Here is a 27178-nt window from a genome sequence, read left to right as displayed (position 1 = left end):
TCAGATAGAAATCACTCTGATGGATGTTGCAACCTATAAAGAAAGGTAATATCAGAGGATGGCATTATCAGGCCCCTGCCAAGGCTCACCCAAGCCACAATAAGGTAAAGGTAAAGGGACCCCTGACCATTAGGTCCAGTTGTGGCCGACTCTGGGGTTACGGCGCTCATCTCGCTTTATTGGCCGAGGTCATGTGGCCAGCATGACTAAGCCACTTCTGGCAAACCAGAGCAGTGCACAAAAACGCCATTTACCTTCCCGCTGGAGCAGTACCTATTTATCTACTTGCACTTTGACGTGCTTTCGAACTGCTAGGTGGGCAGGAGCTGGGACTGAACAATGGGAGCTCACACCGTCGCAGGGATTCGAACCGCCGACCTTCAGATTGGCAAGTCCTAGGCTCCGTGGTTTAACCCACAGCACCACCCGCATCCCCACAATAGGCTTGCTACTAATCTCTGGAGCCATCTGTTGCAGTTTCTCCTCTTCCTTGTTGCTGCAGGTTCACCTGCCATCTCTAAGTGGCCAAGCAGTGAGGAGAGCAACAGATGGCTCAGGAAGCTCTGCATGCTTGGTCTCCCTCTGGAAAATGGTGGATGTCGGCCACTCAGGGAGGGGGGCACTCAGCACCACTTGTCCAATGGCCCTTAAAACCTGGAACCGGCACTGAAAAATCAGCTCCTAAAACCTGATTAATGAGAACTGTGCGGTTGGATGGGGTCAGAGGGCCATTAAGTTCAACCCGCAGTGATCCAGGCTACTATCTTCCACACATCATGCCTCATATAAAGTTAACCCAGACCACCATGCAGAGAGCAGATAATTCTGAGTGACTCAAGCAAGTGAGCCCAAACCACAAAGGAAGTGTCACGGAGTCACTAGCCAATAGGCGTCAACTTAATTGTAATCCTTCGTATGGCAGTCAACCTCAGTTAATGGATTGCATTTTAGTATGATGAAATCACCTCAGCCATTTTGTGCATTGAGTATTTAGTTTGTTTCTCTTGTGTGATGGGAGATATTTATTATTATTATTATTATTATTATTATTATTATTATTATTATTAATTGCCAGACTTGATAAAAACTAAAACTCACCACTAGAGGGCACATTCAAACAAAACATTCAAAAATGTTGTATCACATGATTATCAGTTCAAAATAATAATGTCATAATTAGATATATGATTGAGTGTGTAAACATAACTTTTATTAATTTACCTCCTAAGGAGCTATTAGTGGGGTGTAACTATTCAGTGAATAGAAACTGGAGTCTTTTTCTTCATTGGTGATGGAAATATTGATGGAGCACTAAGTATTATATTGAAAATAAGTATTCTGAACATAAACAATTATTTATTATTATTTCTTCGTTATATCGCAGCCTTATTTGAAGGAATTCATATCAGTTTATATAACTCTTGCCCACCTTATGAGACACATTAGGCTGAGTGATGGATGCTGGTTCAAGGTCACTCACATCTTCATGACTGGGTAGTGATTTGAACCAGCATCTTCCCATTCCTGGGCTGTGTAGACACTATGCCTTTGAAGCACATTCAAAGCACAATCTTTCTCTCAAAGAACTCTGGGCAAGGTAGTTCCCCTCTCACAGAATTACATTTCCCAGCATTGCTTAACAAAGTACAGTGCCCAGAATTCTTTGGAGGAAAGAAGGTGCTTTGAATGAGCTTCAGCGGTATAGTGTGTGCAGAGTCATGCTCTGACACAGACCTCTTCACCATGCTGGGTCTCAAGCAAATGTTTACATGCTTCATAACCAATCCTCTACCCTTAGTATGTAATAGTGGAAGAAAACCAGCACTAATTTTGACCCACTGGCTTTGCAGACATCAAAAAGTGTCTTGATGAACATGAAAGGCAATTATTGCTTAGTAATCAAAATGTTATCCTTGCACTTCAGTATTGTCTCATCTCCTAAGGGATACTTTTGATATTCATGCATGACGTAGTGCTAAAAATAGTATTGTGGGTGTTTAAAGTTGTGTGCATGGTTAATTCTGCCTTAAAAAATATTTGAATATTTAACCTGATCATATCAGCGGGCCCATCTTCCTCATTCATAAAGGTGTACCTATATTACCTATCTTCAGTTATCATTTCTGTAGGGAATCCTAGCACCTGAGATCATATTCTAGCTTGGGGCTACATCCTAGGAAGTGTTGGGTGTGGTTTTGCTAAGTAGACAACCACATTCAAAAAAAAAAATATGCATGAAAACCAGTATGATTCATCATTATAAAGATACGGGAATGTTTAAGAGCCAGTTTAAGTGCCTCTTGTGAAAAAGCCAGCAAACGTGACTTAAGTCTAGTCTGTTTGCTGTCAGCATCTTCTTCCTCAATTCACATTACCCTTTACAGAGCAAAAATAAGGACAGGCCCTTGAACCCAAGGACCTTACAATCTGAATATTGGCAGTGGGTCAGAGGGCAGCAATAGAGAGCAGTAACAAACGGGGGGGGGGGGGGAGGAACAAGGGCTGGCTGAGGATTATAGTGTTAGACAGGCATGCCTGTTTTGCTGCTGTGGTACATGCTTGGCTCTAAGACATCTAGGGCTCCTCCATGCGCTTGTCTTGGTGGAACCATAGACATGCATCTAACCATCCATACATGCATATGTTTTAAGACTGCTGTGAAAATGAATATTAAAACCAAGTACAGTGGTACAGGTTACAGACTCCACTAACCCAGAAAAAGTACCTCGGGTTAAGAACTTTGCTTCAGGATGAGAACAGAAATTGTGCTCCAGCAGCGTGGCAGCAGCAGGAGGCCCCATTAGCTAAAACGGTGCTTCAGGTTAAGAACAGTTTCAGGTTAAGAACGGACCTCTGGAACAAATTAAGTACTTAACCCGAGGTACCACTGTAAGCTCAGAAGTCCTACCGCTAAAGTTTTATAGCTGCAGTCAAAACATGATTGTGTATGGAAGTACAGTAAGTGTGAAAGCACTATAAACGTTGGCTCGTTCTGTTGCTGCACTTTGTTCCATTTCATTTTTACGATGCTGATTATGGGAGGCCATCCACAAATGTCATACAAATTATAGAGGGCTAGATTATTGCTGACTGGGATTTAAAAACACTTAAAACACTTAAAGATACTTAAGTGTGTGAATTGTCACTGTAAGATGGGCAGCCTTGTCCTATTGTCTTTCAAGAGAGCTGATGCTGTGGCAAATTGTGGCCTAGGCTGGTTCCTACCCCCCCCCCCCCAGTTTTCTGGTTCAGTGTTTGATGCGATAGTCAAATAAAATTCTGGAAGGAACCATTTCCCTCAAATCAATTCGAAGGCATTTAAGAGGGATGCGGGTGGCGTTGTGGGTTAAACCACAGAGCCTAGGACTTGCCGATCAGAAGGTCGGCGGTTCAAATCCCCGTGATGGGGTGAGCTCCCGTTGCTCGGTCCCTGATCCTGCCAACCTAGCAGTTCGAAAGCACGTCAAAGTGCAAGTAGATAAATAGGTACCGTTCCGGCGGGAAGGTAAACGGTGTTTCCATGTGCTGCTTTGGTTCGCCAGAAGCGGCTTAGTCATGCTGGCCACATGACCGCCGGCTCCCTCGACCAATAAAGCGAGATGAGCGCCGCAACCCCAGAGTCAGTCATGACTGGACCTAATGGTCAGGGGTCCTAAGGCTTTTAAGAAAATGTAGCAGCTTTCTCCAGTCTCTTTTATACCAATATCAAGTCCTCTCTTGGCTCTCTGGTGCCCTCTGGTCATCATTTCCTCTTGTCTGGTCAACTGGACTGTACAAGCCACTCTAGGATTTGGTGAGAGTACATGTGAAACAACTGAAATGGCATGCCATTTGTCTGTGATCATAGAATTGTAGAATTGGAAGGGACTCTGAGGAATTCTTTCCTGAGGATAATTTTATTTTTGTTGTTGTTATTGTTATTAGTCCCCTTTTTCCCCAGCAAAAAAGAACTCGAAGTGACCTAGAAAAAAAAGTTATAAAGAAGTGTAAAATCAGGGGGGAAACCAACCCAAACCAGACCAGTTTTTGCCGTTAAAACCTAAGGTACTTGAGGTATTGGGGTCCTCAGCTGCACAAGTCTTTACAGGTCAAAACCAGCACTTTGAATTGGGCCCAGATGCCAAGGCTTAGATCATGCACAGCAGCTCACCATGTCTTCCCAGCATCCTTTGTAATGTTGCAAGGGATTCTGGGAGCACATCTGGAATCACTCATTCTGCCTTTCTAGTACTTCTGCACCTAATTTCATATAGAGATAGGCATGTGTAAGCCACACTGAGCCTGATTTACTCATAAAGGCAGCTTATAAAGAGTTTAAGTAAATAAATGCATGAATATGCATGCTCTCATCTCCCATGTTTGTGTAAAGACATGGGGTGGAGTTTGAAGGCTGTTCCATAATGGTTGATATTTGATTTTTTGACAATTTGAGGATATGGTTTGTTTGTGTTGACACAACACACTGTCACACTAAGGCCAACTTTCCCATGTTTACCAGTCGTCCCCAGCACATACAAAGAAATTAAGGAAAAAATACAGCCACATGCTAAACATGTCTCCTATGCCATTTAGGAGCTGCATGGCAGGAACCAACCTCTGTCAGCGCACCTCCACACAAGGAAAAACTTCTCCTGATGGATTTCTGCATCTCCATAGGGGAAGGTGGGTGGCAATTCGACAGACACGGGTGGCCAAACGAAAAGGAAAAGACAGGGCTCCTGCAGCTTTAATAGTTGTGTAGAAGGTGGGATTTCACCCATTCTTGGCCCTGCAAAAGTGCCTGAGTCCTGCCTTCTGTGTCTAAACATTCTATGCCAGCCTTAATATTGCACGCCACCAACGGCTGCATGCTCTGTACTTAAAGTATATTTTGGAGCACAAATCAAAGTGTTGGTGCTGACCTTTAAAGCCCCAAACGACTCTGTATACCTGAAGGAGCATCTCCACCCCTGTTTTTCAGCCTGGACCCTGAGGTCCAGCTCCAAGGGTCTTCTAACAGTTCCCTCCCTGCGAGAAGTGAGGTTACAGGGAATCAGGCAGAGGGCCTTTTCGGTGGTGGCGCCAACCCTTTGGAACACCCTCCCATCAGATGTCAAGGAGATAAGTAACATGCAACCTTCAGAAGACATCTGAATGTATAGGGAAGGTTTTAATGTTTCATGTTTTGCTATATAAGTTGGAAGCCGCCCAGAGTGGCTGGGGCAATCAAGTCATCTGGGCGGCGTACAAATAAAAAATAACAAAAACGATTAATGCAACCTCTTTCCCTCTGATTCAGGTCTCTACCCCCCACCCCCATTTCTCAGACCATCCTTCTCCAACCTGCTGCCCTGAAGATGTTTCGGACTACAGTGGTACCTCGGCTTAAGTACTTAATTAGTTCCGGAGGTCCGTTCTTAACCTGAAGCACCACTTAAGCTAATGGGGCTTCCTGCTGCCGCTGCGCCGCCGGAGCACGATTTCTGTTCTCATCCTGAAGCAAAGTTCTTAACCTGAAGCACTATTTCTGGCTTAGCGGAGTCTGTAACCTGAAGCGTATGTAACCCGAGGTACCACTGTACAACTCCCATCGCGCCCCAGCCTTCGTGGCCTTGCCTGATGTCTGGCTGGGGCCAGCCGCGGAACTTGCGCTGCCGAGCATCCTCAGGGCACCAGCTTGGGGACAGCTGCCGACCTCCGCTCGAGGCTGGGGCGGCGGCTGCCTGCGCTCCTCCCGCCGCCGCCGCCGCCGCCGCCCCCTCGCCGGCTGGAGGCCGGTCCCGCCTCCCGGGCGCAGGTGGCCGCTGCGAGCAGGAAGTCCCTACTGTGCATCTCGCCGCCTTTGCGCTCTCGGTGTGCAGCGGCCGCGGCGCGCCAGGGGCCAGGAGCCGAGCTAGGGCGGGCCGGAGGTGGCTTCCCCGTTCGCCTTGCGAGCGCATCTTCGCTCACACGAGACCCGGGGCAGGAAGCTCGAAACTCGCTCCTGAGAGAGTCAAACGGGCTGAGCGGGTGGGAAATCCCAGACGCGTAAAGAGAACCTCGGACTCCACTGAGAAAGGGCTTTGCATTTGGGGAAGGGAGGCGCGGGACGCTTGGGATTTTTCATTTCATTTATTGTAGAGGGGAAAGCGAGAGTTTCCTTTGGCCCCCTTTTCACAATAAAGAGGCCACCGACAGATCTCCTGATGGCTTCCGGTCCAAAAAGTTCCGAGCCGAACTCCCAGCCCGGAGACCCCGCTCCGAACCCCAACATCAGCCCTCAGGAAGAGCTGGACTTCTCCATTTTATTTGATTATGACTACACGAACCCGATAGCAGGTTTGTGGCTTCTCGCCTCTGTTCTTTATTTCATTTCATTAAGTCCTCCTCCCCGCAAAAGACCTTGCTGCGGCTGCAATGGATGCTACCTTGGTGAATTCATGGCTCCAAAGGGGCAGGGATAGGGCTACCTGCTATCATGGGCGGGTGCCTGGAATAAAACAATGTTTTTTTGGCACTTGGTCAGGGAACTGTCTGTATCTGTGAGAGAGGAAAGCTGTACTGCGCCGCACAGGAAAGAGTTGTTTTGTCCAGTTAGCACTAAAGAGGGCGACAGGGAAGCGTTAGGATGTTGGCTGGAGTTGGATGGGAATCACTTGTGGCAATGGAAGTTTACCTTTCTGCCACCAGCCTTCCTCTGTGGCTACATTTTTCTTCGTCCCTCCAAAGGGATGGATGATCAGAAGTTCTAATTGCGCAGGTTCTTATAAGGATGAGCAACGCGTTAGGGGTGTGTGCGTGTGGCAGAAGTTTTAAGCAACTAAGAAAATAAACGATAAAATACACTGTCACTGCACTGCAGCAGATCAGAGGGCTGTTCTCTGCCCAAGTATTTCACTGTATTGATATATAATGTGATTGTCTTTCAGCTTGTGGATATCATAGTTTAATGGCACCTGTCAGTTGTATTGTAGTTATTAGGACTGTTACAATATACAGTACAGACACATAGTGAGCAATGCTGATTAGTCTGTAGAAATGGCAACAGTGCATACATTATTATTAGACCATGGCTTCCATTGTTGTTTTTTTAAATTTAGCTTGCTTTATGGTGTGGATTGAGTAGCTAAATGACAGGGCTGTACTGCTTTGTACAAAAGCACATGCAATTTAACATGTTATGCTTGTAAGAAGATGCCATGGATACTCAGATAACGTCTGTGCTAGGGCTATTTACTTATGTTTTTGGCAGTTCTTTTTTTTATCTCTAAGCTGCCTTGAGTCCCATCAGGGAATAAAGTAGGGTATGTAGAAATAAATAAATAAATAAAATACAATCATACATGTTCTCCAAATGATTGGATGTCAGAAAATGCCCACATCTTTCCCATGTTTTGTGTCATCCAAGGTAAATATTGCCCACACGCTTTTGAATCCACTGAGAGCTGTATTCTGCCTCCAGTGTGCAAGCATGCTAAACATGCATGGCCCGTGTGTTTCCTTCCTTCATGGTACATCTATGTTTGAAAAAATGTCATATGTGAAATAGTACTGTGGGTACTTTTAAAGAATGTTAGAATCCAGTATCTGGCATGGAACTTGCCTGCTGATGCAGGGTGGTCATCAGTTAACCCATGGTCGACATAGTGGTCACCAGTGACTCCACACGTCACCACTTCATGCTGATACCCTGAAGTTTTATTAAGCTTTCTTGAGCCAGGACTGCGTATGTTCTGCACCATATTTTGTTAACAAAACTGGAACTTGATAGTCCGATCCAAACACATGAAAAAGACAACATGTTGCAATATGGGCAACATCCAGTTATTTCCACCTGTTTGCAAAATGGAAATCTGCCTGCACAATGGGACTTCCAATTTCTTTTCTTCAGCCCTCATGCACACAGACCCCAAATCTGCTCCACAAGGTCCACCAATCCTTTGGAGCATCTTTTGGGGGTGCGTGGGGGAGGAGAAAAAGGAGCAGCCCCTTTACAGAAGTGGTCATTTTTTCATGCTGCGTTGGGTCTCATCTGTATTATAGCAACCTGAAATGATAACATTATTTCCCATCATTGAGTAGTCACTTATCTTTCAAGGATCAGACTACATGAATAGGTTTTACACTGCAATCTGAAAAAAGTCCCATGGAGTTCAGTGTGGCGTACTTCCAGGAAAATGGGTATAGGATTGCAGTCTTAATGACTCCCCCCCCCCCCCGAAACGGTGCAGCTCCACCTTACAGTGGAGTCTATGGTGCTAGTGCTGCTGATCCAACTTGCCACAGGTGAATTTGTGACCCAGCCCTACCAACTGGTAGCCTAACCAATCTTGCCTTGCAAACAATGGAGATGGGGAAGAGTGTCCATCTAGGAACATTGGAAGATGCCTTGTACCATGTCAGACCTTTGGTCCACCTAGCTCTGTATGGTCTACACTGACTGGCAGCGGCCCTCCAAGATTTGAGGCAGGAGTCTCTCCCAACCCTATTGAGATGCTGGGGATTGAACTTGGGACATTCTGCTTACAAGGCAGACACACTGAGCTATCACCCTTCCCCAGAAGAGGACTTTTATGACTTGGGCCCTAAGACCTTGAGCCTAAAATATAGCACCTCAATTGTGATGCAAATACAGACCACCAAACTCAAACAAGCAAGAACATGCAGGGAGATATTCTTTACTGCAGCCCCATTATCCTTTCCATAAACAATTAAATTAAAACTTGAACTTCCTCCAAGCCAATGTCTGGCTCTGATATTTGGTGTGGCTTTCTGTGATTTCATTATTATTTCTCCACTTACCTTTTTGGAAACACACACTGGCCACTTTGGAACCTTAGATTGGACATGATATTACAACATTCGATGGCCTGCTTGAATGTATGCTTATAGCAGAAGTTGAGGACATCCTATGCCAATCTTCATTGGATCCCAGCTCGTGGCTCAGTCAGTAGAGCATGAGACTCCTAATCTCAGGGTTGTGGGTTTGAGCCCCACATTGGGCAAAGGATTCCTGCATCTCAGGGGGTTGGACCAGGGTCTCTTCCACCAACAGCCGGTGGTAGATCTGGACTTATCACTGTAACAAGTGCAGTTCAACATAGCTTTGAATGTATCTTTTGAGTACGTAGTGACATCAATATAGGATAAGTGAACTTTTACTATTTTCATTTGTATGGAAACAGGAGGTGGCACAGCTGAATGTGCTTTACAGTAATTTTAAATACAATAAGTAGTATTGGGATTTCAATCTAAGACTGTTAAAGGTGCTTTATGGCTTTTGAGCATGCTGCTATAGTGAGTGTAGTGAAGGGTGCCGTTTGAATGAGTGAAGGCAATGAACGTGGCTAAGAATACTCTAAAATCATGTACTCTTACAGTGCCAAAACCGTGACTGAGAATATCTTTTCCAGTGCAATAAAAGCAACTGTAGCTGCTAATTTACATTTCCAGTGATGGGTCAAGAGAAATTAGCACGTTTAATATTTTTTTTTGCAGAAGCCTATGAAGCTTGTGTGTGTAAATTCCTTTTATGTTTGTTGTAAGAAAAAGTAAAAACAAAAACAAAACAAAATACAACTCTGACTTTTTTAAAAGCAAAAGCAAAACCAAGGTTAAAGTCTGAAACGCACTCATTAGGGAGCCTGAAACTTCGTACTGGGTAAATCTGCACAGGATTCTGTTGCAAATCCCTTCTACCTTGCTAGCTTTATACAGTACATCTGAGATATTTTTAAGGTGTTGTAGTGAATTTTAGTTGAATTGGAAATGTGTGTGCATGCATCTTTAATAGCACAGTGCTTGCGTAACGTACCAGATACGGTGGTTTGTTTTTTATTTTATTATGTATTTTGGGTTCTCATTTGTGAACCACTCTGTAATCTTCAAGTGAAGGGTGATGTACTAGTCAATCAATCAATCAATCAATCAATCAGCCAATCAATTAAATAAATAAATAAATAGGTAAGAGACTGAGCTATGAGCTGAAAAGTCCCCTGTTCAAATCTCACCTCAACCACAAATTCACTGTCCTCCAGGACTAAGTCAGGCTTTAATCTTAGGAGCATTTACTAAGACGCGGGTGGCGCTGTGGGTAAAACCTCAGCGCCTAGGGCTTGCCGATCGCATGGTCGGCGGTTCGAATACCCGCGGCAAGGCGAGCTCCCATCTTCGGTCCCAGCTCCTGCCCACCTAGCAGTTCGAAAGCACCCCTAAAGTGCAAGTAGATAAATAGGTACCACTTTCTAGCGGGAAGGTAAACGGCGTTTCCGTGTGCTGCGCTGGTGCCGGCTCGTCGGAGCAGCTTCGTCACACTGGCCACGTGACCCGGAAGTGTCTCCGGACAGCGCTGGCCCCCGGCCTCTTGAGTGAGATGGGTGCACAACCCTAGGGTTGGACACGACTGGCCCGTACGGGCAGGGGTACCTTTACCTTTACCTTAAACCCTACTGACCTCGAAGGGACTTACTTCTGAGAAAACATGCTTAGAATAAGTGCAAAGCAAAGAGTAGTTGATGGGTAGGTCTGTTATTTAAACACACAGGAGTTTTAAAGCACAAATCGGTCATTTCTCCCAGATGCACACAATGCATTTGTTCATGGCGATCCACACCTTTGCACTGCAGTGTCCTTGCAAACATCCAACATATGGCACTTGAATCACACCCACACCTGTGGTATTGGGGCTTGGGTTCAAATCCCTGCTTTAGTCACAATAAGCTCTATGAGTGACCAGCTTAACCTGCATTAAGGGGTTGTTCTGAGGATAAAATGGAGTGGGGACCATATGTGTCACCCCCCAAGTTTCTTGGAGGAAGGAATTAACAGTTACACACCATTCTAATATTGCAATGATTGCGTGCCACTTCTTGCCCACACTTGATGTTGCGAAGAATATGGCATTGTAGAGAGTAGGAAGAGCCCTCCAGAGACAGTTTTACTTGTACTGGATGCCTGGATACTGTGATTATTATTAATTTTGTATATTTTCAAGATGGAAATAATTAGTGTAAGGGAGATCACAACGAAACTTATAATCTGGAGGACATTCCTTGTCTTTCAAAAGACACCATTATGAGTCTGTAAGTAATCCTTTGTACATCAGTGATCTTTAATGTACTAAGATTAAAGCATGTTTACAAAGAGATGGAAATTAAAAGAAGAAGAAGAAGCTTCAGTCCACATGTCTAAGTGTGCCTGGCAGTTCTGGAAGTTGACTGTTTCCTAACTGATGTTAGTTGCATCTGAACTGAAGCTGCTTACTTGCAGTTTTGGGATGTTCGCCAGAAACGTAACCATAGCAGAGGGTCATGAGCTCAGGCCTTTTCTTCTTCCTCTGAAAGTTCTCATACTGCATCCAAATGATGTTTTCCAACTTGGAAGGAGTGGAATCATTTAAGCCTCTTTGAATGCAACTTAAGGTTGGTTCACATGCGTGTGTTTGTCTGTTGAAGCCTGCAACAGCAGCAAATGACTTGCATGTGTGAAGGGGTCTCTGCATATCAGACACTACAGACAGAACGGTCATGTTGTCTGAAGTCACCTTGAATTCACTGCTTCTCGGTAGAGTCAGTTCTCACATTCAGCAGCTGGCCAGGAACTTGAGACATCCAGTGATATATGCAGGGATGGGGAAAGCCCTAAGAAAAGACAATTTAGCTTGCAACTCCCACCTTGTCTTGAGGCCGGGGAATAAACGTATTAAATTGCATCCCATTTGGTTAGACCAGTGTTTCCCAAACTTGGGTCTCCAGCTGTTTTCAGACTACAATTCCCATCATCCCTGACCACTGGCCTTGCTCGCTAGGGATTATGGGAGTTGTTGTCCAAAAGCGGCTGGAGTCCCAAGTTTGGGAAACACTGGGTTAGAGTGCAAGGTTGGTTGTGTGTGAGAAATTCCTTGTCCCTCACCCTTCCCATTTCATCCCTTTGTAGCCCCCCCCCCCCCCCGAAGACTGTCCTGAGGGTTGGGAGACTCCCAAAAAGGACTGTGATAAGGAGTTGGGGGGTGGGTGGGTAGAATTGGGCAGAGGCAGATTGTAGTTTTATCCCTCCCCCACTGCTGCACTCCACATTCCAGGTCTTTCCGTAGAGCCCTCCAATCCTTTCAAAAGTCTTTTGGGAGGGCACAGGAATCTGCATTGGGAGGAATTGGTGGGGAATCCCATTTGCACGTTTGCTTTAGTGTATACTGCATATACAAGCTCCTGTACAGATATTCTCGTGTGATTATGGCAGGCATTGGATATCCCAAGACACACACCCAAGCTGCAGTGCCATAAAGTACTTAAGGGAACACCTGTCTCCTACCTGTGCTTCCTATGGGAGGATTTCTTTGCATGTTCAGGATCATTCAGGACTACTACATGCTGGGAACAAGCAACAGGCTATACATTGCATCCTGTTCGTGAGCACGCAAAGGCATCGGGCGGACTACTGTTGTGAAGATCAGCTTTCCCCAACCTGATATCTTCCAGATGTTTTGTACTACAGCTCCCATCATCCTTTTCTGTTGGCTGTGCTGTCTAGGACTGATGGGAATGGTTGTCCAACAATGTTCAGAGGTGCCATATTGGAGAAGGGTGGACTAGATGAACCTATGACATAGTCCAGTAGGACAATCCTTATGTTGTTCCTATGACCTTTACTTTGAGGAAAGTTCAGACCTCTGGTATAGAATGCTTAGGCCAGTGAGTCGTAAGTTTCTCCAAGCTTAGTTCTCACTTGGCGGTGGACTGTACCATTTCAGGTGAAGGCTGTCATAATCGAATGGTCCTCTATAGCAATAAATAAATAATTCCACATAAGGTGGAGAACCAGCGTGTCAGGGAGAAAACTAATGCATCTTCTCCACATCTACTTCTATGCAGGGTATTTTGTATAAAGGAACAGCCAGCAATGCAAGCCCTCACTTGCCACCTGAAGTGGTAGGGCCCAGACATCATGTGGCCCAAGTGATAAGGTTTCCTTTGATACGTTTATCTCCACTGATAATTTTTGTTCCTATCATAAGAAACTCTTCTCCACTACAGCTGATCAGTGCTAGCCATCTCATGCAACCAACTGTCCACAATGTTTTATTAGTGCTGGCCATCTCATGCAGCCAACTGCAGCAACATGATAAGAGATGGAATAGCATGATAGCAAAAAGCATTGAGCTGGAAGTCTGCACACCAAACCTCACAGCTGCCACAAACTCAATTAGGCAGGTCTCTAAGCTTGACCCCCTCACCTCCATATGCAACATGTGGAATAATGCTGGTCTGCCTTGCAGTGCTGTTGTAAGAATTACCTTGAAACTGTACATGAGGGATGTTGAATACTTGAAATGGATGATGATAACTGCAGCTTCTTTCCTTATTAGTCTTAAAAAGTTCCTGTTAGAGTTTCTGTAGTCTGGTGCTTATGATTACACTTCCCAGGATGCCCGGGGTGGGGAAAGCAGAGGGGGGGGGAAAGAAGGATAGAGAAGTTGGTAGGGTCCCCAGAAATGTAATAATGATATTTTAAGTTTGGCAATCCAGCCTAGTGTTTTGACCTTGATGTGACAAAGCTACCGAAACCGATTCATAATCTAGATCTCTTAAGAAATGCCACACCCTTAATTCAAACTTAGACCTTTCCCTCAGTAATCAGACTCGCCTAACAGTTTGTGCAATTCAACCCCCTCTTTTTTCTTCAGAGTCTCAGGGTAGGGGGCTATTCTTGCTTGTAAATTGTAATTCTTCAGAATGGGCATGTGATAATTGTTATCTGATCTGAATCACTAGCCCATAGAATGGATGCAGGTGACGTTTTGTATCAAACAACCTTGTCAGAATAAACGACAAGGCAGAATGATGCCTGCTGGGCACTTTCTGTCTTCCCATGGTTTGCTGTTTGTGCTAGGATGTGAAGATTAGGACAGATCGTTCAAAAGGCAAAATCAGGAGTTGGGAGGCAGAAGGCTGGGTTTGCTAGATGTTAACTTCAAGTAGCGTTTTGAAGATGTGGACACCAAGCTAGTTCTAGCTGAGATCTAGCTTGTGATTGGTAGCAGTGGTTACTGCAGGGAAGTGTCGCTTTCTGCTGAAATTGCATTTTTTTTGGGGGGGGGGTTTAAAACAAAATTACAGATAAGAGGAAGCATTTGTTCAATCAAACAAGAGCATCTAAGACTTCTTGGTTTATGTCCTTGGTTTTCTTCACGCTCCTCCCTCCAGATAGACAAAATGTGTGACATGAGGTTCTACTTTAAAGTAATAAATGCAGTGGAAATGCTAAGGCTTAAACGGAATGTTTTATTCAACAAAATTAAGGGCAGTGAGGGAATACAGATGCTGCAGGCACTTGTGGGTAAAGTGAAAATACTATTTTCACACATTTCTCAAAATGTTGCTTCCTCCCATCCCCACCCCCTAACGTCCATTTGGGTAATTGATTGCAAGTTAAACTATTAATTTTAAGAAAAGCAGAGCACACTTAAGTAGGCACTCTAATTTTATAGTCTAAAATGAAGTGTGCTGGATTGTTTTAACTGTAGTATAACGCCAACAGCTACTGTATGTCTGCTTTTAGTTGCCTTTGTTCTCAAGAGTGCTATCTTTAGTTTGTGATTACAGCTAGATTATGGATTACAGAGATCCCATCATGGGAGAGGTTGTGTCTCCAATTTCGTCCTAAATTGTTTCATGCTAACTGGCAGAGGTGCTCTTAGCAGAATCTGCAGTTGCCATGTTACTCGGAGGAATAAAAAGGTAAAGGTACCCCTGTCCATACGGGCCAGTCGTGTCCGACTCTAGGGTTGTGCGCTCATCTCGCTCAAGAGGCCGGGAGCCGGCGCCGTCCGAAGACACTTCCGGGTCACGTGGCCAGTGTGACGAAGCAGCAGCTGGCGAGCCAGCACCAGTGCAGCACACAGAAACGCCGTTTACCTTCCCGCTATAAAGCGGTACCTATTTATCTACTTGTACTTAGGGGTGCTTTTGAACTGCTAGGTGGGCAGGAGCTGGGACTGAATGACGGGAGCTCACCCCGCCGCGGGGATTCGAACCGCCGACCTTACGATCAGCAGGTCCTAGGCACTGAGTCCTAGGCACACCTACCCACAGTGCCACCCATGTCCCTTTTGACTCGGAGGAATAGCCTTCTAGAAAACCAGCTTCTGCCTTGAATTAGGTTGGGCTGCTGGCTGGTTATGTAGTGCTTTCCAGAATTGCATTTAAAAATACAACAGCAGTAGCTCCTACAGAGCCAAGTCAGGTTGGCATGACCAACAGCTGAGTGTTTGCTAATTACGTGCCCAGTCTTGGTGGCAATGAAGTATGGGCTGGCTAATTAAATTGAAACCACATCAGGGGATTTAATCTTAAGGACAGGAACTGCTGTGTTCTAATCAGCCTCCTTTTCTTCCCACTCCACAGCAGAGTAACAAAGCTGAGCTTGTACCATCATAGCTGTTCCCATGGCTGCAGACTATGATGTCACAAACAGATGCATTATGGCCATAACAACTTGTACAACAATTTCATAATTTATTCTACACTTGTGTTATTTGGAGAGGTGATGTACCTGCAATACACATCTAAGAGCAGCAGCAAGAAGGCCAGCTGACGCCCTTCCTCCAAGTCAGAATTGGAGCTGGGTAGTTGAGTTTTGCCAGGGAGTTTGTTGTATCACTGCCAACACCATATTCTACATTCAGCGTGTCAAAAGGAGGCATTCATGGCTGGTCTGCAATCAACTGGAGAAGCCACTTCATGCAAAATTTCATTTGGGTTATAACCATTACTGTAGCAATTTGAACAATTTCCTTCTGGGTAGCGTAAAATAAAAATTGGATGTGATGTTTCACTCTAAGAGATGCTCCATCCTCAGGCTGTTTTAAATGTCGCAGTTACTTTTCCTGTACAAAAGGACTCACTCCTGTTTAGGAAAATGAATAAAAGCTGTGTGCAGATAGTCACACAGTAGGTGGCCCTTGATGGGAGTGGCAGATCGATAGTAAAGCATGAATGGCTAAGCCATAGTCCTCCGGATTTTGTTGAACTCCTTCTCTCTTCAGACCCAACCAGCAGGGCCAATGGTCAGGGATACTGGAATCTGTAGTCCAATGATATATAGGGACTGAAGTAAATCTGACAAACAACAAAACCCTCCAGTGTGAACAGAATCATGATTTGTACTAAATACATTTGTTTGAAGTTAGTCAGTGCAAAATGAATTGGTTTCTGCCCCTTAGTTTGGCCTACCCAAATTTGTGTTCCCTAGAATTCAAAGGGAGTATTAAAAATGCTTTTTTAGAACTTTATTATAGTCTTTCTCAATATTATCCTTGTCCACATGAAGGAGAATTTTCCTGTCAAATTGAGGAAGGCGATAAGATTTTTAACTTAGATGAGATCTGAACACTTCCAAGAATGCACTTTTATATTGTCAATGTCTGCCTAGATAAAACTTTCACCTCTTATCTATTGGAATAAAATAAAGCTGTGTCTGAGATTAAATATGGAACTGTGTAATACTTGTTCTCATTAATTCTCTCCAGCCTTGGGGGTGGGGTGGAGGGGCTAGAATGTATCTGCCAAGATTGTGTTGAGTGGAACATTTCTGAGTCTGTAAAATATTTAAAGTAAAATATGAGACTAGGGAAAAAGAGGCATATTTTGTCTATTTTGTCAATTTATTTTGTGAGGTGTGTGGAGGACCCCACACACCTCACAAAATAAATCCGAGGAGGAGGATTCCCTCTGTCCCCCATTTCTTGTTGGAAACATTTACAACATATGATCTTTAGAAGGTAAAACCATGGATTTTGCAGATTTTCAATTTGAAAGCCTACCACCCCCATTTTAAAGAATAAACATAACTGCATGCATGAAACATACCTGTGATGGATAGACAGGAAATTAGCTGCCATGTCCCATAGTTCAAGGGAGTAGAGTAATAGGGTACAGGTCTGTGTTCCAGGGCTGGGAAACCAGCTGTTTTTGGAATCCCAACTCCCACCAGTCCAACAGTGAGTTGCAGTCCAGAAGCTCCTGGAGGGCAACCAATTCGCCATCTTTGATTTACGCAGTGCTTCATTTAGTGTGATCGTTCACCAGGGTTCAGTTCTACCACCTGTTTTGAATGTCAGAATTCAGGTTTGGATAACAATCAGTGATCCTAAAAGTACTGGTGCATACAAGTAGATACACACATCCTTCTGTCACTGAGTTTTTAGCTTCTGTTTCAGCTAGACTGCAGTTTTCAGCATTTTTTGTGTGTTTGTTATTTTAAAAAGTTCTGCATATTTAAAAGCTAGCAACTTCTTGGAAATATCGGAAAACCCATTTTTAAAATCTTCAGCTCAATTCAGCTAGGCAGACTGAGCATTTCATATTTGATACATAATACAAAACAAAATGAGTTATATGCCCATGTCCTAGATAAGGCAACACCGGAAGGCATTTTTAAAATTTACGTTGGTACCAAAATGTGCTAACACAAATATATGCCAGTTATAAAGCAGGGGTGTTCTGGATCTGGCCGCTATATGGGAATGCTACAGGTTTAACAGAGTCTGGGCTAATAGGGCCTCATTCTGAGAATTATCCAAGTGGTACTGGGAGTCAGGTGTATGGGCTTAGTTGCCCTGGTTTGACTCTGCTGGTGCCTTACAGGGTGTGGGTGGTCTCAGGATGGTGCCGCTGCTGCTTCTGTTCTGAGAATGACCAACTCTGAAGCAGCTTCCATGTGTGATCAATATAAATATGCAATATCTTTACAACCTTTTCCTAACACACTGTTGCTAATGCCTTCTTGTTAACCCGTGATTGCTCAGCTTCTGCCGTGGTATGTCTAGTCTTAAAAGCCACCCTTCTTTTTCCAGAAGAACCGACTCCTTCACATAAAATCATCAGCCCACCCTCTGGAGTTACTTACCCTCATGATGATGTCTCGGATTATGGCCTCAAGCCATACACTCCCTTCGCTTTGTCTAGCCTTTCGGCAGATCACATGGGCAGATACGGACAGCCAGATAGCCTAGGGTCAAAATGCTACTTGGACCCGGGCAAGGCTGCCGGTCCCCCTACTTTGAGCCCTAGGATTGAGATAACACCATCTTATGAACTGATTCACTCGGGGGGTCCCTTCAGCAGCAGAGACACAGATCTATTGGTAGAGCATCATTCCAACTCAGCTACTGCTAGCCCAAGGTTTACCCTGCCTGTCCCTGGCTTTGAGAGCTACCGAGAACCGCTGTGCCTGAGCCCTCCTAGCAGCGGCTCCTCTGCAAGCTTCATTTCAGAGACAAATTTCTCTCCTTATACCTCACCATGCGTTTCACCAAATAATGGCCCTAGTGATGACCTTTGTCCACAGTTTCAAAACACCCATGCTCATTATTCCCCTAGAACCTCGCCAATAATGTCCCCACAAGCAACCATCGTGGAGGATACCTGCTTGGGGCCACGTTCAACATCTCCACGTCCCAACTCAAGGTCGTCATCGCCAGGAGCAAAGAGGAAGTACCCTTGCCCCGAGCTCTACGGGAGTCAGCAACCTTGCACTTCTCCACGGCAATCGAGGACCCCCTCTCCGCAAGCCTCGCCCCAGATCCCCTTGAGAGAAGACGGCTCTTCCATCACTTACACCCAGTTATCCACCTCTTCTAGCCTCATGGATGCAATGAGCAACCTCACCACCGATCCCTCTTGCGGAGTCCCCACAAAAATATGGAGAACCAGCCCGGAACCTTCGCCGATGTCTTCCCACAAAGCCAGCATGCCGTGTCACGTTCTTCAGCCTATTGAATACATTGGGCCTTGCGAGCAGGATGATCGGAGGAACCCACCACCGGAGTCTATCTTATTAGTGCCGCCATCTTGGCCAAAGCAGCTGATGCCTGCAATACCTATCTGCAGGTAAGCTTGCATGTCTTGTGGTCACTCTTGCTAACAGGTCTGATAGAATTTGTTCCTGATAGTCCAAACCTCCATTATGCGTGTGTATGGGATGGTCTGCCTTTGCCTACTTTCTAAACAATAACTACCACCATGATACCCAAGGAATTTTTTTTAAAATAAAAGGCTCTTGCAATACAGAACCTGTTGTTTGGGTTGCCAGCCAGTTATTATGTTATGGATGCATCCAGAAAAATGCATTCTGATATGTAGCCAGTTGTTGGGAGATGTCATGTCCACCAAACACGGGATGATATCCAGCTAAATCACTCCGGGAGTAGACTCATTGAAATCATTGGTCCATCTAGCTCCATACAGACTGAAATCTCCAAATCAGGAGACATGCCTAGTTTCATTTGTGGATGCTGAAGATTGAACCAGGGATCTTCAGTATGCAAAGCAGATTCCCAGGCTATTCCCAAGTAGGAATACAGTAGTACCTCTGGTTGCGAACAGGATCCGTTCCGGAGGCCTGGTTGCAACATGAAAAGAGTGCAACCTGAAGCACCGTATCTGTGCAGGTGTGATTTGGCGCTTGTGCACATGCGTGAAGCATGATTTAGCACTTCTGTGCATGCGCAAGCGGCAAAACCCGGAAGTAACCTTTCCAGTACTTCTGGGTCGCCATGAGACATAACCTGAAAGAACGTAACATGAAGCAAACACAACATGAGGTATGACTGTACTTGATGCACCAATCATCTAACTTGGTATAAGGCAGTCTCCTATCTTTCTAAACTGATAATAAGTGTACAGTTTGTACACAAAAAGGGATGCGGGTGGCACTGTGGGTTAAACCACAGAGACTAGGACTTGCCGATCAGAAGGTCGGTGGTTCAAATCCCCTTGACGGGGTGAGCTCCCGTTGCTCGGTCCCAGCTCCTGCCAACCTAGCAGTTCGAAAGCACGTCAAAGTGCAAGTAGGTAAATAGGTACCGCTCCGGTGGGAAGGTAAACGGCGTTTCCATGCGCTGCTCTGGTTCGCCAAAAGCGGCTTAGTCATGCTGGCCACATGACCTGGAAGCTCCCTCGGCCAGTAAAGTGAGATGAGTGCTGCAACCCCAGAGTCGGTCACGACTGGACCTAATGGTCAGGGGGTCCCTTTTACCTTTGTACACATTAGATTTGTTTGCTGCTCTGGTTTGTCTCTGTGCATGTACAAGCCCACTTCCAAACAGTAGAAATAATTTGCTAGAGGTAATTTTTTACCAGGGACCTGTTTCAAAGGGTGGAGATATTAGCAAGCATATGATTTTAATGAGATACTGAGAATGTGGGGACAGAGCACTTAGGCAGACATAAGAGAGGAGTTCGTAACTCTTTCTGTACCCACTAATTCTCCCTTTCAAGTGTTTCCCCCAGCTAGCATTCACTGAGCTGGACTTAATTGTTTTCAGAGGGAAAAAATCGTTTACGCATGTCCAGCGGAAGCATTTGGGAGGAGCAAGGCTAAAGCATCTCTGCTTGCCCACTAATTTCTCCATGCATTGTTGTCTCTTCCCCCTCCCTGCATTAGTGTAGTCAAACATAAGAGAGGCCTTGCTGGATCAGATCAAAAGCCTATTTACTTCATCCAGCATCCTGTTTTCCACAGCAGCCAACCAGATGCCCCCAGGAACCCATAACACAGGGCATGAAGTCAACAGTCCTTTTCCTACTGCCGCAAAATCTGGAGGCTCCATAAAGTAATTGTGATCCATAGTCATTGACAGACCCTGTGCTAATTCTCTGAGGGAACCCCTCCATTTTTCTTAATGGAGGCTGTGCACCCTGACCTCTTTTGAAAGAAAGAGAAAAGCCAACCTACGTTCCATAATGACGTTCTCCAACTTAATGTCCCTCTTCTCTGCCCAGCATTCCCGTGCACTCCCTCCCACCACTCGAATGGCCCCTCTCCAGCCATTCTGGCTCTTACGAGCTGCGGATTGAAGTGCAGCCCAAACCCCACCACCGTGCCCACTATGAGACGGAAGGGAGCCGAGGGGCGGTCAAAGCGCCAACAGGGGGGCACCCCGTGGTCCAGGTAAGATCTTTTTCTTGGAGAAGATGAACTGTGATGGCTGCTTGATAGCTTTGCGCCTCTTGGCAACCTGCCATAGCACCACATTGTTTGGGAAAACAAGGCTAATGCAACATATTTATAAAAGGTGTTTATGGATAGCAGACAGTAGTCTACTGGTCTGGGAAGATATAGTTCTTCTATCCACTTTACAAATACTTGGAGGCCAGGACACGGAGTCATTTTCCTGACTCTTGTTTTCATTTCATCGTTTGCATGTGTGTGTGTCTGTGTGTAGCATTTCAGTTTTTATAAACTGCTTGAAGACTGCTTTTATATTATGTGATATATATGAAATAAAGTTGTACTCTTGGCCCTTCCAGGACCCAAGGTACAGTACCTACCTCTTCCCTATAAAACAGCCCTGGTCTAGAGACACCTGTAAGTCATTTTAAATCCCTGACTTCACATTCAGGCATAAGTAAGGTTGTTCTATGGTTTATTTTTTCAACAATAAAAAAGTTGTTGTGAGACGAAGAAATGGGTGCTTCTCAGGGATTGAGATGCTAGAACAAGGTGTGAATAAAGCATTTTAAGTTTGACAAACTAAACTCAGTATGATTGCCTTGAAAATAACAGGTCTTGACTGATGTTTTTTCCCCCTTCTCATTATCATTCTTTATAAATGCCTCTAATCTCTGTAAAAAAATATTCTGATCAACACAGCAAAAATAAAGCATTTTTTATTAGTTTACATCAAAAAAAAAAAAAAAAAAGAAACAGACAAAAAACATATTGGTTTCACATCAAAGTTTCACAACATAATCATTTTCAGGACTTCCTCCAGCTTATCCGTAAATCATCCGTAGTTATAATTAAAATTACGCATTTCTTTATTTTATATTGACCTTTTTTATATCTTTCTTTCTATTCCCTTTAGACAATATTTCTTAGTCTTTCACAGTGCTTCTTTAAATCCCATTAGCGTTATCTGTCCTTCACTTATATGTTCCAGATATTTCACAAATTTCCCCCAGTCCTCGATGAACTTTTGGTCTCTTAAGTATCTAATCTTTCCTGTCAATTTGTCCAGCTCCGCATAATCTAACAACTTCATTCTCCATTCATCCACAGTCGGTATTTCATGCTGTTTCCATTTCTGGGCTAGTAGCACTCTTGCTGGTGTTACTGCTTGACTGATGTTTTAAGATGGAGCTGTATCTAGATACAGTGGAGGAGACCCAACTCTGTTGCTTCAGCCTTTGCTGAACTTCGCAGTGGCATAGAATAATTCTGTAGAGTTGGAATTCAGAAAGGCAGTTGGTAGTGAAGTCAACCTGCGTATATATGTTGCCCTTTGTAGGGCTTGGCAGTATAAATCAAGCTGACATATGGGTGGTTTGGAGTCACTTATCTCTCCTCCTTTTGCAATATCTTCTTTACGCCAGGAGGAGATTGTTTCATTGGCCAGGGTTAGAGTGTTAGAGTGTGATAAGAGGAGAAGCACTTCACAGAGCTGGCACTTAGTTCAATGAGGCATTTGATGGCCTACTGTAAAGTTTATGTAGTTGTAAAGTGATAGGGCCACGGGTTAATTGAGTTCATGCATTCATAGAAGAAAAGTCACGGAGTTCAGAGTAAGATTTTTTTTTATTATCTTTTTTGCAAGGTGGATTGAGGTTGCAGAAGTAGAGATGGGGTGTCATGGGGATAGTGAAGGATCAGGTGAACTCTCTTGAGTTTCATTGCAAGTGTGCAAATCCAGGCTACTTTTAATGGGAGAATTCCAGCTTGGCTAGTCTAAGTTTATGGAGGAATTAAATTAGGACCCCTTAGTACTAAATATGACATGTATTGCTATGACAGGGATCTAAAGAAGAGGCATGAACATGAACATGTAAGAAGAGGCATGAACCGCTGTGTGTTCAGCTGGACTCTTATAGCTGCTTCCGGATAACCTGTTTATTGAGCGTTCTTCCTGATTTCTTTGCAAGGAGGTTAGATGATGTTGTGTCAAAGCTGGAGTTATCCCACACTTTGCATTTCCCACCAATTTCCTTATTGCCAAAGAGTCTGATCTTTCGGGGAAGAAGCAGATTTGTTGCATAAAAGCTTGTTGCATAGCTCATTCGGCAGAGCACGAGACTCTTAATCTCAGGGTTCGAGCCCCACATTGGGCAAAAGACTCCTGTATTGCAGGAGGTTGCACTAGATGACCCTCCTGGTCCCTTCCAAATCTACTATTCTATGAATTGCACAATCTGAATTTGCCAGTATGGACGCGGGTGGCGCTGTGGGTAAAAGCCTCAGCGCCTAGGGCTTGCCGATCGAAAGGTCGGCGGTTCGAATCCCTGCGGCGGGGTGCGCTCCCGCTGCTCGGTCCCAGCGCCTGCCAACCGAGCAGTTCGAAAGCACCCCCGGGTGCAAGTAGATAAATAGGGACCGCTTACCAGCGGGAAGGTAAACAGCGTTTCCATGTGCTGCACTGGCTCGCCAGATGCAGCTTTGTCACGCTGGCCACGTGACCCGGAAGTGTCTCCGGACAGCGCTGGCCCCCGGCCTATAGAGTGAGATGAGCACAACCCTAGAGTCTGTCAAGACTGGCCCGTACGGGCAGGGGTACCTTTACCTTTAGTTGAATCCCATCCGAAAATAGTGATAGTCTAGAATTGCCCTTGACTGTACTTTCTTGCCACAGCAGTTCCTAGTGCATTAAAAACCAATCTGTGACTTGTCTCCTTAGCATTGCAAGTAGTTGAGGTAAAACCAACAAGCCTGGTTCTGTGTTTCTTCTGTCCTGCTCACACATGGATCCTGGCCAACAAATGTTTTTATCCCCAAAGTAGTATAGATTTCCAAGTGCAGAGTGATTTTTTGGGTAGGAGAGTATTTAGGTACCTCAATCTCCCGTCTGCAGCACATCACACCAAGAGCTGAAACATGCTTATTCTGGTGATAGTCTAGCATGGTTTTAAAGCTGTCCCTAATCAGATGTACTGAAAGGGGCACATTGAATCCCCATGGAAAGGATAGTCGGAATCTCGTTTCTTGTAACTTGAATCCATTGGCTCAAGTCCTACGCTCCAGAGCAGGAGATAGCAAGCTCGCTCCATCTTCCATGTGCACAATTGGGGTCCCTGATTGCATGGGGCACTGAAGGGGAAGTTGTCAACTCATGCATAGGCTCCCCTTTGCAGATATCCATGCTGAACATGTTCACAAGATAGCTCTACACATGTACATGATGCATGAAAAGGACAGATGTAAAGTATACACAGGATATAGGTTATTTACCTATTAAGTCAATTTGCATGGCCACCCAAAAACGTATGTTTTCCATATGGCATAAACACATCAAAAGACTAATATACAATGCTGAAAATAACACAAAAGGTTAAAGACGGCTCCACATTCTCTCTAGCTCTGCTTTGCTTCTTTGACAACTGTACTTGGACAGAGAACCTTGTGGGCATGAATGAATATAATCAAAGATTAATAAATTCCAATCCAGCGATTTCATTGTGCGCTTGTTTGTGTTTCCCTGTTCCTGACATTACTTAAGAGTTTGAGGGAGGAGGTGCCCGTTCTGTTGAATGAATCTCTGAAATACGACTCTGCTTACTTTTTTCTTTCTTTTTTTAAAGTCGACTTTATTTTTGTGGGAGCTGACTTTGGTCAGGGAAGGGAAGCTGCGCAGCAGCGGATCTCATATCCTCCCCAGCTCTATCTTGTGGTTTTGCTCTCTGAGGCCACTTCTTCTTCTTTGCAGTCTTGGTCTTGGGAGTTTGGCACACGCCGTTGAGGAGTATGTGCTCGCAGGGTGCTCCTAGAACACCAGAACAATTGTCCGCCTGTTAAAGTGAGAGCCTCTGGCAGGGCAAGTTGCATTCGGCGAGGACATGGGCTTTTGTGTGTTTAACATCTTGTTCGAGGGCCCAGAATAGCAACAACTGGCTCTGTGTTGAGGACAAAGGCTGGTGTTGACATGCCGCTTCCCCTCCCCTCCCCTCCCCCTACCCAGGTTGGCACAGTCACCCAATTTGGAGAGGATGTGGCACACACACACATCCTTTGCCTCTCGGTAAACTCCCGTTTACCAGCAGTTGTTTAGATGTTTGTACAAAGGGTAGCCCCAGGCAGCAAGCTGCTGTAAGCACAGAAAAGTAGAAGTGAACTATGAATGCTCAGCTGTGATAGATGCACTCGGCACATGCTCAGAGGCACCTGTTTTTGTATCAACGAATTCAGATGTGCTGGAGCTGGTCTTCATGCACTTTTAAAAGATTTAGGTCCTGAAGTTAAGGCCTGGCTCAAATTAAAGCCTAGAAAGACGCAGAGGAAAATAAAGAGACCCTTAACCTTTTCTACTGTGCCTCGAATTCTGCATCCGTAGCAAGCTGTTTATGAAAATAATCCTAGACACGGGTAGAGAGGAGTGGGGCGGGTGCTTAACCGTTTCCCCAAACCAGCCCTTTTCTGCTGCAATTGATTTAAAACTTTTATACGCCAGCCTCCCCCAGGACAGATTCAAGTGCAGTTTCTAAGCATCAGGCTGTAACAACCAGACGAAAATACAAAACATTAATAAGGCAGAACAGATCACATAACAGTACTTAAATACTACATGAAATGCTTTGGCCTGGGACCTGAAAACTAATAATGCTGGTGACAGGCAAGTCACAGGTGGGGGCCGCTGCTGGGAAGGGGCAGCAGCCAAGCTACTCTCTTTAGTTGCTGCATTAGTATTGCTTCTGATAGGAGAGGGACCCAGAAGAGGGCCTCATCAGGTGATCTTAAACAGCATGGGCAGGATGATAGGGGGAAAGGCACTCTCCTGAGTCCCATACTTTGCAGGGCTTTTAAAGCATGCAAAGCCACATTGAATTCGGCCTGGAAGCAAATAAGACAGCCAGTGAAGCTCTTTTGGGACCAGTGAAGTGTAATTCGAATTGCTCTCTGCCTAGCAACAAAAATTACCCCCTCGCTCAGTGACTTTTCCATCCCTTGGGATTCTGGATGGATATTTAGCCTTATAACCATGTTATCTAGAACGCTTCTGGATAAGAGTTGCCCCTGGAAAGTGGCAGGCTGGGGAAATTTTGTTGGGGAGTTTTGTTAAGGGGGTGGGAGATGTTGCTGGGGATTTTTTGTTGTTGGTGTCTTTATTGTAGACCTTGTGATTTACGTGGAAATGGTTCAGTTTGGCTGTGTGTTTTCTGGTGTTTCTTTTACTGCCTTGGGCATGATTTGAACTGTGGAAAGGCGGCATACAAATAAACTTATGCATGCATGTTAAGCACACACACAGCTGCTCCCCCCCCCCCCGCACCATCCCTTCCAGAAGTGCTTTCCTCTAACATGAGTCACCATTGGGGATTTGTTCCATATGTTCCCATGTAACATGTAAGTAGAGGACTGGAGTCACAGTGACTGCAAAACACCAGCCACTGCAGACTGCATGCTGTATGTTGCATTACCCATGCAAGCCTCAGCACTCGGTTGCAGAGTGATGTGCATCGGTGCTTGTGTATTAAAAGAGCAAGAGGAAGGAAGTGACAACAATTAGAAAAGGCTAATTCCCCCTCCCGGCTCCATGCGCACACACACTTCACAAAACATTTCACAGCAAACATGGCCTTGATTCTTGCTTAGAACTAGTAACACATCTTGCAGCTCCTGTGTAAGTCCCAGTGTTTATTACTACAGGCTTCCTTCCCCCTGTATTTGTCATGTGTCTTGCTGAGCCCTGAATTAATGCAGTAAACCAGAACTTTTGGTGCAAATTAGAGGCTGGACCGTGGGTATTATGCAGAAATGTTTACTCACAGGAACGCAATGAACTCTGGACTGTGTGAAATCCACATTTCTCGGTTCTCTGTGTGTGACTAAAGACTAGTGTGGAATGTAATACCCTGATTCTTTAACCCCTCCCCCCCAGTAATTGAAAAAGTATAGTTCTAGTCCTCATGGTTCCAGGGGCCAAAAAAGGACAAAAGAGGACATGAATTCGTGAAACTTATGTATATGGTCATTTAGATGCAATTATAGAAATCCATTATTGTGATTTAAATAGAAAGATGTAGTCTTCCCCACTACGGTAAAATGTGCTGAGACAGGTGACCTGTATCACTTTGCTACCCAGATGCTAACTGCTGATGGGCGACTTCAAGGCACCTTCTGTTCTTAGGGTTCTTTATCTTAAAGTTGGACAGTTCGTCAAATAAAGACTTCTTTAAATAGACGACTATCTTCTGACAGCCCTTCAAATGACTATAGAAGAGGACATGAACACTTA

The 27178-nt window shown here is 44.9% G+C and overlaps 1 protein-coding gene across 5 annotated transcripts in view; it reads left to right on the top strand.

Annotated features, from left to right (window-relative positions):
- The window catches only part of NFATC2 (nuclear factor of activated T cells 2), a 138213-nt gene that overhangs the window by 12094 nt on the left and 98941 nt on the right, over window positions 1-27178 (top strand). For 2 of the 5 annotated variants that reach the window (XM_028735213.2, XM_028735214.2), the window contains exons 1-3: window positions 5722-6297; window positions 17810-18845; window positions 20739-20907. In XM_028735213.2, coding sequence (XP_028591046.2) covers window positions 6165-6297; window positions 17810-18845; window positions 20739-20907 — 1338 coding nt within the window. In that variant the 5' untranslated portion in view covers window positions 5722-6164. Of the gene's footprint in view, window positions 1-5721; window positions 6298-17809; window positions 18846-20738; window positions 20908-27178 lie in introns of those variants that run through there. The other 3 variants (XM_077929294.1, XM_077929295.1, XM_028735215.2) reach the window with 3 other exon arrangements.

Source organism: Podarcis muralis, chromosome 5 (genome assembly GCF_964188315.1).
Source record: "Podarcis muralis chromosome 5, rPodMur119.hap1.1, whole genome shotgun sequence".
In the NCBI taxonomy this organism is placed as follows: Eukaryota; Metazoa; Chordata; class Lepidosauria; order Squamata; family Lacertidae; genus Podarcis; species Podarcis muralis.
Note: the sequence above shows the minus strand (reverse complement) of the source record. Positions and strands in the feature narration are given on the sequence as shown.